At 37.4% G+C, this 13,517-nt stretch overlaps 1 protein-coding gene across 1 annotated transcript in view; it reads left to right on the top strand.

Annotated features, from left to right (window-relative positions):
* Rdx (radixin) overlaps window positions 1-13,517 on the top strand; it is a 63,477-nt gene that overhangs the window by 37,864 nt on the left and 12,096 nt on the right. The window contains exons 11-14 of the mRNA XM_026779096.1: window positions 2,549-2,709; window positions 3,986-4,078; window positions 6,265-6,507; window positions 7,425-7,585. Coding sequence (XP_026634897.1) covers window positions 2,549-2,709; window positions 3,986-4,078; window positions 6,265-6,507; window positions 7,425-7,585 — 658 coding nt within the window. The remainder of the gene's footprint in view (window positions 1-2,548; window positions 2,710-3,985; window positions 4,079-6,264; window positions 6,508-7,424; window positions 7,586-13,517) is intronic.

Raw genomic sequence — 13,517 nt, forward strand, 5'->3', positions numbered from 1 at the left:
TGGAGTATTGTGTCTCTCTGAGGCGTCTGCTTCTGAGAGGAGAGCTGTCGAGTCTCTGACCTCACTTCCTCTTCCGCCCAGCATTCTGCTCCTCCCACTTACGTTCTAACCTATCAGGTCAAGCAGCTTCTTTATTAAATCAACCAATGACCTTCCTCCATCACATGTGCCATTTCTTTATTTTGGGAAGAAAGTGTTCAAATTTTCTCCCCACTGGCCAGTGGGATTTCTTGATGTTCTGAGGGTTCTTATATGTCTGGGATACAGATCTTTATCACATACATGATTTGCAAATATTTTCTCCCAAGGAGGCGGTAGACTTGTCTGTGTTAGCTTCAAATGCTGTCATTTGACAAGAGTGTGATTTCTCTCCCTGCTTCTGTAGTCTCCTACGTGCTTCCTGTGTGTTTTCTAGTGTCTCATTTATGTGTGTATTTGGGGAATTGGCAAATATATTGAAGGAAAATAGCATGCATATCTGATGAGACTTTTCTCCTTAGTTGCCCCTTTTCAGGCACTTGTCCTCCTAGTACCTTTTCAGTCTCAAGCTCTACATCTTCATCTTGGTCTTCCTGGCCCAGTAGGATGCTAGTCCCAGGCTGCTGTGAGGCATTGCTGCTGTCCACTTGGGGAACCAGATACCTTTTTGTTTACAGAGTGAATACACAGCACATTCGAATATGTGTTCTCATTTGTCACACAAAAGGCATGAGTGACACATATTCTGGAGTGTTTTAAGAGGAGATCTTGTTTATTCACCAGGCTGACATTGAACTCCTAGAGTAAACTAATCATTCTGCCTCAGCTTCCCAAAATACTCAGGACTGTAACTACGCACCATTGTATCTGGGGGAAAAAGTTTATGCCTTATTGTTTTTAATTATTGTATCCTAATAATTATGTGCAATGACATATTAATAACTCTATCATTGCTTAGGTATACTATTTTTTTTAGCCAGTAATGCACAGTCCCAGTGTTCTGTGATTTCTAAAAATTGTGATTATTGATCTGTCACTTATTTTTTTCTTCTAAGATTATGTGTTTTCCCCAGGAAATCAGTAGTGTTATTGATAAACCATTATCTTAGAAAAGAGAAAGAAAAAAATTTAGTTTTGGGCTGTATTTTTTTTTTGTTATTGTTGTTGTTACTACAATGTTAGTAGTAGCTTCTAAACTTGGTTCTTGGGGTGAGAAATTATTTGACTTTCAAAATCGTTTAATGCTGGCATTCAAATATGAGTGAGAAAAAGAAGCTTCCTGGAATTTTATTGGTTTGAATTTACATTAACTTTGCCTGTCGCCTCCATATAAACATTATGACTGAGCACTCCACTCGGACATGAGTAGGGACATAAGCTGTTTGACTTTGTGTTTTTCCAACCTTTGCCTTGAAAGAGTTGCTATTTTAAATACCCCAAGATGGAAAGTTCAAGATTTTTTTATGAACCAGCTAAGGGGACAGTTTGTATTCTTTATCATTCTTATCAAACCCTTCACCAGATTTGACTCACATATGGTAATTGAGTAAATATTTTAGGCATTTACACAGTCTCAATTGCTGGTTTGGCTGTCGTGTGAAAGCAGTCATATGTAACTTCTGAGTGAGGGTGTGGGTGATGATTCAACAAATGTTAGTAAAATAGCATTTGTTAACCCTTGTTTCAGAGCACTGGTGAAAGCTGTGCATTACTCCATAAGGTCATATGACTACCCAAATATTTCTTTGTAGGTGAGATTAGAATAATGTTCATTTTCACATTTTAAAAGACAGATTTTTGTATAATTTTTTTAAAAATTCTTTAAAAATTTTTATTACAAATAGCTATTGACTGTACCTGTTTTGTTTTTTTAATTGATGCTACAGAAAACTGATAGAAAATAACATTTTCTATTTATGTTATTTAATTTGTAATCCAAACATCTACAAATTTTGTTATGAGGTAATTTTTTTACTATGACAGACATAAAAATTTAGCATACTACAAAACTACCAATTTTGAAGTATATGGTTTAAGGATATGAAGAATCACCTATAAGATGTTTGAGCCTAGGGCATCTTGTGTGCTAGACAAGACTTGTACCACTGAGCCCTAGCCCCATAGGTCTTAAATGCATTAATTTATAGATCTCTAAATATGGTGCCTACTGAGATTTAAAAAAAAAGAAAAGAAAAGAAAACTCGGTCTTTACTTTTAGACAGTACTGGGAATTGCACCTTGGGCCTTGTACATCTGAGCAGACATTCTCCTACTGAGTTATTCTACCCAGGCCCCAGCTTTTCTAATTCCCCCAGATTAAAACTTAGAATTAGAGATTTTTAAAAAAATTAAGTATGTACTTCTATACAACTTGAACTATAAGGGACTTTCAATATCTTTACAGTTTTGAATTACATATTTGTAAAACTATTACTCTTTACAAGGTTAAATTTGAAGTGTTTGTGTATTTAAACACTGATTTTTAGAAACTGCAAGTTTTTGGCATCATGCTGTAATGAGGATGATTGAAATTAACCCATGTCTGTGCGCTGGGTGAAACCTTTGACAGAACTAGAAGAACAGACACGGAAAGCTCTGGAACTGGAGCAGGAGCGCCAAAGAGCGAAAGAAGAGGCAGAGCGGCTAGACAAGGAGCGCCGGGCTGCGGAGGAGGCCAAATCTGCCATAGCCAAGCAAGCTGCGGACCAGATGAAGAACCAGGAGCAGCTGGTAAGGCCCTGCTTGTTCTTGGAAAAAGCTAAACTTCACCAAATACATGGCGTGATGGCAAACCCAAGTATTGACTTTCTAGAAAGCATGCCGAAGGGATAGCAACAAGTGACAGAACTGAACATTATTTCTGCCTGAAAAAATTAAAAAACTAAACAGGAACCCAAACAGCATGAGGTGTGTTTTGAGTCATATATTTCCTTTTTAAAGATTGAAAATACATTTTCTTTCATAAAGTATATTCTGTTTACAGTTTCCTTTTTAAGTGGAACTAGTGGCCAACAAAAGGATTTTCATTCACTTAGACCACTGGTTCTCAACCTTTTTAATGCTGTGACCTTCAATACAGTTCCTCATGCTGTGGTGACCTACAACCAAAAAATTATTTTTGTTTTTATAAGTGTAATTTTGCTAATGTTAGGAATCATAATGTAAATACTGTTTTCTGATGGTCTTAGGCGACCCTTGTGACTTTCCCAAAATGGGTTGTAACTTACAGGTTGACAACCACTGACTTTGACTTTGAACTGGCTCTGCAGTAAGATATGTGGCGCCTTGCACTTTGATAAATCGAGATAGCAAGTTTGGTTTCTGGATGTCATCTTGTAAGCCATGACTGGTTGAAGTTTTGTTTATTTGATGTACTTCCAAATAATGAGAATGTGCACAACACAGAGAAGATTCCAAATCTTATTAATTCAGGTGTTTATTTACTGAATGTCTTTGAATCTTGTTTGTAGACAGTCTTGCTAGTAACTTAGATGACCTTTGAACTCTTGATCTTGATTATCTGTTCCCACTTCCTAAGTACCAAGAGAGCAGGGATTCCAGGTGTTTGGTGTCATACCTGTCCTTTGTTGTTTGAACTTCTCATTTTCTCTCTTTAAAGATGGAACTGGGGGGGGGGGGGAATCAGATGAGACTGTTGACCAAGAGCCTTTGCAGTAACAGAATAGTATATGATGTTTATTTGTTTAATAAACTTTAAAACACGCATTTACATTTCAAGCTCTTACTAATGAAACGTAAGTAACTGCTCATCTGTAGAAAAAAGTATTTTAACTTTTGCCTTGTATTATCTATCTCATTATATTAAGTACCTATTCAAAGAAGTTAGTTAAAATCTTCAGGAAATCTGCCTTTTTTTAAAAATGGAAGACTAAGAGAAACTTAAAAAAGCCAAAGCATGTACCTGAAAATTTTTTGACTGAATTATAACAGAATATTAAAAAATATTGTCTCCAGTATTTATAATATATAAATATTTTATTTTTAGGCAGCAGAACTTGCCGAATTCACTGCCAAGATTGCACTTTTAGAGGAAGCTAAGAAGAAAAAGGAAGAGGAAGCTACAGAGTGGCAACACAAAGTAATCACTGTTTTGTTGTGTGGTAGCGTCTACTGAATAGCTGCTCTGTTAGTGAGCCAGGAATGTGCTTGCTTGCTCTGTACAGGTGATGTGAGGTTGGTACATGCTCAGTCCCTGGGGGATGCATAAGAGGTGATCATCTAGGGGAACCAGACAGATACCTGGGAAAGTCATTAGCATTTAAGTTGGGTCTTGAGAAATAAATTAGTTTAAGATTGGAAATGATTAAGGGGTGAAGCATGTTGTTGACTCTTCCATATAGGAAAGAACTAAGTTAGTAGAGTAAGTAAGAATAGCCAACAGTCAGGTGTGACTTCACAAAAGTTAGAAGATTTAGGTGACAGTTGGATAATAGAAACTTAGTTATAGGGCATCAAATAAATATTTGCTGAGCACAATGGTGGGATATGTGATACCAGGCTTAAGATTTCAGAGCACAGTTAACAGAGTGAGCAAGATTTTATAAAGACAAACACACAGAACAAAAAAAGAACCCCAGACCTAATCAATGTGAAGTATGGATTGGGATATTGGATGCTCATACGTGCCCGAAGGGTGCCGTAGTGAGATGAAAGACTGAAGCATGGCAGCCAGTCACAGGAGGCGAGCTTGAGTTAGGCTGTAGTTTACTAGTAAGACTTCCTGTTTTCTTTTTGGGTTTTTTCTCTTTTTTTTTTTCAAGCATGCTCTATGTCATGGGCACTATGACTTTCCCATGTGTGCATGTACTATAGCTGCCGTATTCACCAGTTACTCCTCTAGTTGCACCGCTGCTCCCCCTGAGTGCTTGTCCTTCCCACGCAGCATCTCCCTTCTGCTTTCCTGGGCTTTCTTTTTAATGGACCAGTGAGTCTGTTAGGGTTACAGAGCCTGGGTAAAATCTTAGTTACAGAAACATGATGAGCTTGCCAGTGGCTGCACCACTGAGGAAAAATGTCTCTCTGAGCAACCACTACCTCCCTGCTCCTCAGGGAGAGGTCGTCTCCTAAGCTCCTGCCCCAGCAGCCTTTTAACTGCTTGTAACTCTTAAGGGTGCAGTGGATGCTGCTAAGGTTTCTGATGAGAATTCACAAGTGCAGAAGTCAAGCTTGGAATTGGAGGGATGGCACAGAGACGACGAGTCTCATTCAATAACATCAACTTATAGTGCACTTACGTTTATATCCAAGGAAGGTACATGAAATACATAATAGTTTTTCTACAGTAAAATACTCTTACTGTATGACATTTTTTTCCTGTTCTTAAATTTCTTTGAGACAGTTCAATAATTGGAACATTTTTTACATATTATATGTATATATGCAAAAATATAAAATACATGTAGAAAGGGGGTAAAATGCTTAGTCTTCCTATTATACTGCTTTTGTCATGAGAATTTTATAGACCCTATTTCGAGATGGATTTATGAACTTTAGAGTCATACAAACTTTTAAAATATATTACAGCTACAAGTTCTATGAGCAATTCAAAAATGCATAGAAATCAACAAAAATTAATTAAAAATTAAAATTACAGTCCTACAAGCTAGGACATTATTTTAGAACAGTGTATATTCTCTCCTGTTTCTTATATTTTTGTATACAGTTATGTTTGAAATGAAATCTGTTTATATAATTCCATTTTATTGAATTTTTATCTCATGTAATGTTAGATTATATTTAGATTCTAAAATTCAACCATTAAGCTCTTCAAGCTTAAGGAATTGTTATGGGAGACTCCCTAGTTTAGGAGCCCTTTGAGAGTGAAATAGAGTACTCCTAATAGGACATAGGACGAGACTGGAAAGTGAGACTTTTCTAAGGAACCCAAGAAGTACTGTTCCCAAATCATCAGTAATTTGGATATTTTATGTTGTATTATATGAGATGACTTATCTAGTTAACCTGTTGTTAGGTGAGTGATTTTTAATTGGCCACTGAATTAGAGTAATGACAGTCTGGTTATTCCATTAACTCTTTATTTTTCTGCTTGTGCCTCATATATAATCTATTAAATATGACATTTCTCAGCATTGTACAGATTTAAGTTTAAAAAATGTTTATGCCTCCTATCTGCTAGAATCCTATAAAATGGAGGTTTTATTAAAAGGATTTATCATGATTACCTTGAAATATATTTTTTTGTTACAAAGACAGAATAAAATATTTTTTTATTCTCAGTTTAACAAACTTATTTTCAATGTTCAGGCTTTTGCAGCTCAAGAAGACTTGGAAAAGACCAAAGAAGAGTTAAAAACCGTGATGTCTGCGCCCCCTCCCCCTCCCCCTCCGCCAGTTGTTCCTCCCACGGAAAACGAGCATGATGAGCAGGACGAGAACAGCGCCGAGGCCAGTGCTGAGTTGTCGAGCGAGGGGGTGATGAACCACAGAAGCGAGGAGGAGCGGGTGACGGAAACACAGAAGAATGAACGTGTGAAGAAGCAGCTCCAGGTACTGATGCAGCTGTGCGCGCTCAGAGCCCTTGCAGTCCGGGCCAGCCTTGTGATTGGCTCTTCTTATTTGTCCTGAAGTGACAAGTCTCTCGTTGCTTCCATTACACAACCATTAGCAAGGGCTTCGCTAACTATGAGTTTTTAATTATAGATGGGTTTATTTTCAGAGGGAGAAAGTATCTAGTACTATGTAAAATTACGTTAGTCTTTAAAACAGCGATGCAACACTTGATACTTCATCCTTCATCGAAAATATTTTATCAGAATTATTCATATTTTAAAACTAAAAGATCAGTTTATTAAATGTATATTATTAGGTCAGAGTAGGAAATTTCAGCATAATTCAACAGTTCAAAAAGTAACTTAATTTTTTTTGTTGGTGAAATCTTAATTTAAAAAAGTGAAAATTATAATAACTGTATTAAGATTTCTAGAGAAAATGTTCATTTTTATCTTACACTGACTTTTCTTTAAAATGACTACTTTGAACTTGATCAGTTATTTCATGTGTTGGATTAAGAAAGTTAAAGCAATTCAGAATATATAAAATATTATGGCTGATGACTAAAGAAAAGAAAGGCCATGGGCATTCCTCCCTATCACAGTTACTAACAAAAGAAGCTTGTGGGACTGGATGTGATTCTGCAGTTAAGAGAACAGTCTGGCTGGGCCTTCAGAGGACCTGGGTTTAATTCCCAGCACCCTTATGACAATTCATAATTGTAAGTTCCCACAGACAGACATGCAGGCAAAACACCAAAAACAAAAAACAAAAAAAAAACCCAACCACTCCACAGTGGAAAGATTAAGAATATATTAAAGAGTCAGATTTGGTATGCATGTATTTTGAATCTTTAAACTTTTTTCATAATTTGTTAAACTCTATGTAATAATAATGCTTTTTTTTTAATGCAGGCATTAAGTTCAGAATTAGCCCAAGCCAGAGATGAAACCAAGAAAACACAGAATGATGTTCTTCATGCCGAGAATGTCAAAGCAGGCCGCGATAAGTACAAGACTCTGCGACAGATTCGACAAGGCAATACGAAGCAGCGTATCGATGAGTTTGAAGCAATGTGAGAGCTGTTCTTGTGATACATGTCCTTCCTAAGCTGAACCACCACCAGAGAAAAGCAGGCCTTGCAGATGGATGGAATGCATCCCACCTTGCCAAAGCACTCACAGCAGTTGACTGTGCTCACTAGCAGAAGTCTGAAGGGCGCTCTTCAGCATTAAGGCAGTGTGATGTCATGTTTGGTCATTTTTCTTTTGGCCAGGGAATTGATAATGCTATCCTGTCATCTCTTTGTACATTTTTCGTTTTTTTTTTTTTTGTTTGATTTTTTTCAGTTGAATATTAACACTAATGACCATGTCTGATAAATGTGTCTGTGTGCTTTGAGCACGGTGTACATCTTAGGATGACGGTGAACATTTCAGTGCATGCTTAGTTAATGAACTCAATTTTCTTTGCCCTTTCCATGTTTGACCTACATACATTTCCATGTTCACTCATGTGTTTTCAGTGTGGCTTCTCATGCCCTGTCATGGCAGAGCCATATTGTTGGTGTCATACACATCACTTACTGGAGGTGTTGAAGATGAGGTATCGGGTCAACAGACACAGGGTTGATGAGACAGCAGCCATTGTGTAGGAGACTGCATCGCAAGACGATTAGAACATTGAACAGTACAGTGTGCAGAGGTGGTTAATTATTACAGAAATCCCTTAATTACATTATTCGGTGGTTACTTTGCATTTCCTTAAGCACAGTCATCATTGCCAGCTCAAGTGATTGGTGTAACATGTCCTATAGTCCTTTGATGGCTTTTTTTTGCCTGCTGCCTCAGAGATGGAGCCAGCAGGCATCAGTCCTAGGAGAATTTATTGATTAAAATTCTGCCTGCGAATAAGTGGTCTCTGAAAAAAATTCAAGGTTTGTTCTTAGGTTGCTGTAGAAACAGATGTCTAATAGAAGATACTGTTGATGATAACTGATTTTAATTGTCAAAAGGAACAAACCTGGACCCTCCTGCAAGGGCAGCAGATGAAAGCATCAGTTCCAAGGAAGTAATAGTACCTCACTGTACACTGTGTGCGCTGCGTGTCTGCCATCCATGGACAGTCTCAGTTGTGCCTTCATTGAATATACTTTTGAGATTCCAGTGCGAATGCTTTAACTGCCTTTTTGTTGAGCTGTGAGGCTCTGATGTGTGTGTTGTCACTGGTGTGCTGTTTGCTGAGGGGTGGTCTGTGTCTGAGGAAGTAAGACATTGCCTTTGCAGTGAAGGATTCTCGTCCTTTATTCGTGGTGGGGAAGGTACATCATCTTAGCATATTTGGTTTCTAAATCACTGCTTGTTTTATTTGCAGTCTCTAAAATCAAATCTCATTTCAATTATGTCTTATTGAAAAGGCTTTCTGGCTAGAAAGATGCTCTTCTATTCTTTGACCATGAAGCACCTGAGTTTGAAGATACAGAAAGCCTTGTTTTCTCTGTGTGGTTCAGCTACGTTCCATTCGGTATTATGCACTCAAACTTACCTTTATCTATTACAGTTGCCATTTATTAAGCAGTTTTCATGCACCATAGATTCCATTTATGTCTGAAAATATCTCGTGCTTTTTTTTTATTTTGCTGACTTTAAAAGGAGTAATTTTGGGCAGACATTATGAAAAGAAAAGGCCTTGCTTAATATATTTTTTAGATTCTGTAGGACAAGAGACAACTGGTTAACCTTGAAGTGACGGTTGTACAGTGGTTGTGCACATGCTTCAAAATCATTTGTGAGGGAATGTTTCTGCTTTCCATACATGAGAGGGGGAAATGGTAGGACTTACTGGTCTACCTGGAAACATGAGCATTCTCCTTCTCAAAGCTCTAGAGCAATAGTCCTTATTGCTAGAAGAGTTGACTTCCCATGGATTTTCACTGATTTTCCCCTATTTGCATTGTGTACAAGATCATTGCTACACCAGTTGTTACAGTGTTGAGAGGTTACAGTTATATTTGCTGTTAATAGTCTATTTGTAGATTAGGATTAAAATGGGTTTAATCCATTTTTAAAGTTGTATGGATTTTTCTAAACAGGAACAGCCATTTGCAATATGGGTTTTCATAGAGATTAAACCAATTATAATGTTTATCATTAGCAGTTGAGAGCACATGTTCATATAGCAATGTAAAAACACACTAATGAGTATTTGGTAATTTCCCATTAGCATAATTTCATGTTGTACAAGTAAATTACATATACATCTCTAATTTTGGATAATATTCATTGGTTAACAATAAAGAGACAAAAGCTCATGCCTTTGAGTTCCACTGTTGTTATTTAACATGTTTTTCTCATATATTTCTTGATATTATAGTTTGAGCCATGAACTATATGACATCTTAGGAGAAAAGTTTGAATCCTTATATAGACTTCCTTTTTCATCATCCCTTTTATCCTGTAGAGGTCACAGTGACTCTTAGATTCTTGACATCTGAAGATAATTTGGGAGTTCAGGCATTGCTTTTTCTTTTTCCCAAGGAAGACAGGGCTTCCTCTTGACGATTCTATTACAATCTGGTGTTCTTTATATTCTATGCTAAGTACCTTTAGTACCAAAGCTGTCAGAGTAGACAACTGTGAGTGTAGAATTGCCTTCAGTCTCTCACTAATCCTTGGCAAATATTCTTAAATAGAAGAGTGACAGCTCTCAGAACACTCTAAAAGCCATGAGTTGTTGCTTTTCCTGTCTGTAAGAGCAGCAGCCATGTCTCTGATCTTGAAAAGCAAAGACTTTTTTTTTATAGGATGTTTTACTTTTTATCTAGAGAGGCTTTATTTTTTTGAACTAGAATTACTACTTTTAAACTTAACAAATTATTGGAATTTTTCTTTATTATGCACTGAAAAATGGCTTGACATTACTGTTGGCTAGAATAATTCCCTTTTTTTTCCTTTAAATTTTCATCACCTTATAAATTTGGGATGTTTTAAGAAACAGAAGGATAAACATTAAATTCACAAGTATATGTGACCAATGAAAACTCAGCTTGTTTTAAAAGTTAAAACTTTAACTAAAATATAAGTGATTATTAAATTGCCTTAATTTGCTAACCCGTGAGGCAGATGTGACCTGTCATGTAGACTAATGTTCTCCTCAAACATTTTGGAAGTTGAGTAGATTCTGTGTGTGTTTTGATTACATCATAAAAATGTCCAAAAGCCAGGTGTGCTGGCCCACACCTGTGATCTCAGAATTCAGAAGGTGGAGGCAGGAGACTCAAGAATTCATTGTCATCCTTGGGTACACAGTGAGTTCAAAGTCAGCCTAGGCTAAATGTCACCCTCTCTACTCCTCATGCCAAATAAATAGACAGACCATTAGTTGCGCCCCTGCCTCTACACCATAGATAAGTCGAGCATGGGTATGCTTTTTTCTCAACATTGGCTTTCCAGTTCCATACTTTGAACTCCTGTTTTTCCTTAGACGTATCTCTTAGTGAGGAGCCCATCTCTTAGGAATTTAAGGGCTGCCATTTCCTGATGGAAAAGGCTGTGTGACTCCTGTCCCGTCTCCTCTTTGACTCCTCTATCTCTGTGAATCTAGTGTTTTGACTCAAACTTGTCCACACTGCCGTAAGCATGACATTTTCCTTATGCATATACCCAAGGGTTGACGTGTTTCCTTCATGCTTGTATACACACTGCCTTAAGCATTGAAGTGTTAACTTTATCTCATCTAGAACTTTAAAGTCCACGACTTCTAGGTCACCTTTGTCTCTTTCCGTGGAGCTCCTGTACACTCAGTGGTTCTACATTCTTATTTAGTAACCTTCATTTAATCAAAAACGTTTGTTATGAATTGCCTGCTATATTCGAGGACTTGAAGCAAGATAAGAAAGACCATGGCCCTTCAAATATGAGACTTCAAATACTAATTTATCCTAGTTGTTACATCAACTTGCATTTCTCAGTTACAGTATCAGTTTACTTTGAAAATGTCAGTGCCATGTTGTTGCTTCGTGCTATTTTGTGTACTTAGATTCCTCCATGTTTAGCTAACTGGTTACTCCCATCTTTGAAGTTTATTTCCTTGTCCTATTTTTATTTCATCATTTTAAAATGTGGGGTTTTACACTTGTCATCGTGTCATTTGTTCCCAAAAGCTAGTGGTACTTGACTTTAGCTTCCTGTCCTACGCATAGTATCAAGCAGAGCAAGCAGGCTTTTAGAATCTGGGGACCAATCAGGCAACTTGGGAGCTTTTCTCATGAGATGGGGATTGTGACATTCTTCTCACACTCACAATGTATATAACCTTTTCATTTTCTTGGTTTGCATATTAGATCTACAAACATGCACTTATTAGAATCCTAAGACAGTGGTTCTATGGTACATAGCAGTATCCATTTCATGGGTCAAGCTTTTAATGTTGATTAATAAAGATGCCCAGAGAGAGGAAGCTCCTGATTTTTAAGTCTAACTGTAAGAAGATTGACCTTTTACCCAGTCAAATAGCATCATCAGCAGTATGTTAAGTGGGAGTTTGATGGCATTTTTGGCTGAATATGGGTTTGTTTTGTGACAAACGTGTAAGGTGAGCTTGTTAATCATTTCAAGGGTACAACATGGTAGCACCACATTGTCATTGCTGTGCACCCATCACTAGCCTCCATCTCCAGAGCATATTCATCCACACTGAAGCTGTACCCATTGAAGGACAGCTCTCTTCCTGTCCATGGTGGCTACTGTTGGTACTTTCTGTCTCTGAACTGTGGGATTTCTAAGCACCTTATCAGAGTAAACCAGAGTATCCATCCTTTTCTCTCTGGCATACTTAATACATTTCACATAATGTCATCTCATTTTAGCCACAAGTTTTATTTCTTGTTGAGGTTGAATAAGTGCTCCATTGTTTATATCACATTTTATCCATTTATTGATCAGTTGGCATTAGGGTTGTTTGCACATTTTTTTACCATTGTACTGTTCTACCATTTCCACATTTACTAATGGTGCTGTGAACATTGGTATGAATATATGTCAGACTCCCTAAATTGATTCACTGGATCCCATGCTAATCCTATGGTTAATATTTTGAAAAGTTGTCATATTATCTTCTATGACAGCTGTACTATTGTGTTCCCACCGAAATGCACATGGCTCCCAGGTCTCTGTACCCTCCCTGACAATTGATATTTTCTGGAGAGCTCCTTTTATTTGTTTTGACAATGGAGTAGTAACTTCCTGTGGTTCTGGTTTACATTTCTTTGAATTTTAAATGAAAAAAAAAAAGCATATTGAGTACTTACCTCTTTATTTGCTTATGGTTCTTGTGTATCTTCCTTGAGGACTATTCATTTGGGTTTGTCCATTTTAAATTTATTTTTGGTTGAATTAAGTTTTTAAAAGAGATCTTTATATTCAGAATTCAAGCTATCCTTTATCTCAGGATTTTAGTTTGATTTTTCTTAGACAGGGTCCCTCTAGATAGCCCTGGCTGTCCTGGAACTCACTGTGCAGACCAGGTTGGTCTCGAACTCCCAAAGGTCTGTCTGCTTCTGCCTCCTAAGTGCTAGGATTAATGGTGTGTGCCACCACATTCAGTGAGAGTTAGGATTTTAATTCTGTAGCAAATACGAGCAGCAAATATTTTTCTGCCATCCTGTGAATTTCTCTCTCACTTTTGTTGATGTCCTTTGCTGCGTACAAGATTATGGTGAAGTTTGGTATATTTGTTGGTGCTATTAACCTAGGGCTTTTGGTTTTTCCTTTAAAAAAAAAACAAAACAACCCATGCTTTTGTTAATTTTAAGATCTTGATGTGTTAACCAAGCTGGCTTCCTTGATCGTAGTCTCCTAGGTGGTTTGTACTATACATGCATGTGTGCTGTCTCCATGCCAGCTGGTTGGGTTGGGTTTGGTTTGGTTTTTCGAGACAGGGTTTCTCTGTGGTTTTGGAGCCTGTCCTGGAACTAGCTCTTGTAGACCAGGCTGGTCTCGAACTCACAG

Source organism: Microtus ochrogaster, chromosome 5 (assembly GCF_000317375.1).
Source record: "Microtus ochrogaster isolate Prairie Vole_2 chromosome 5, MicOch1.0, whole genome shotgun sequence".
NCBI classification, from domain to species: Eukaryota; Metazoa; Chordata; class Mammalia; order Rodentia; family Cricetidae; genus Microtus; species Microtus ochrogaster.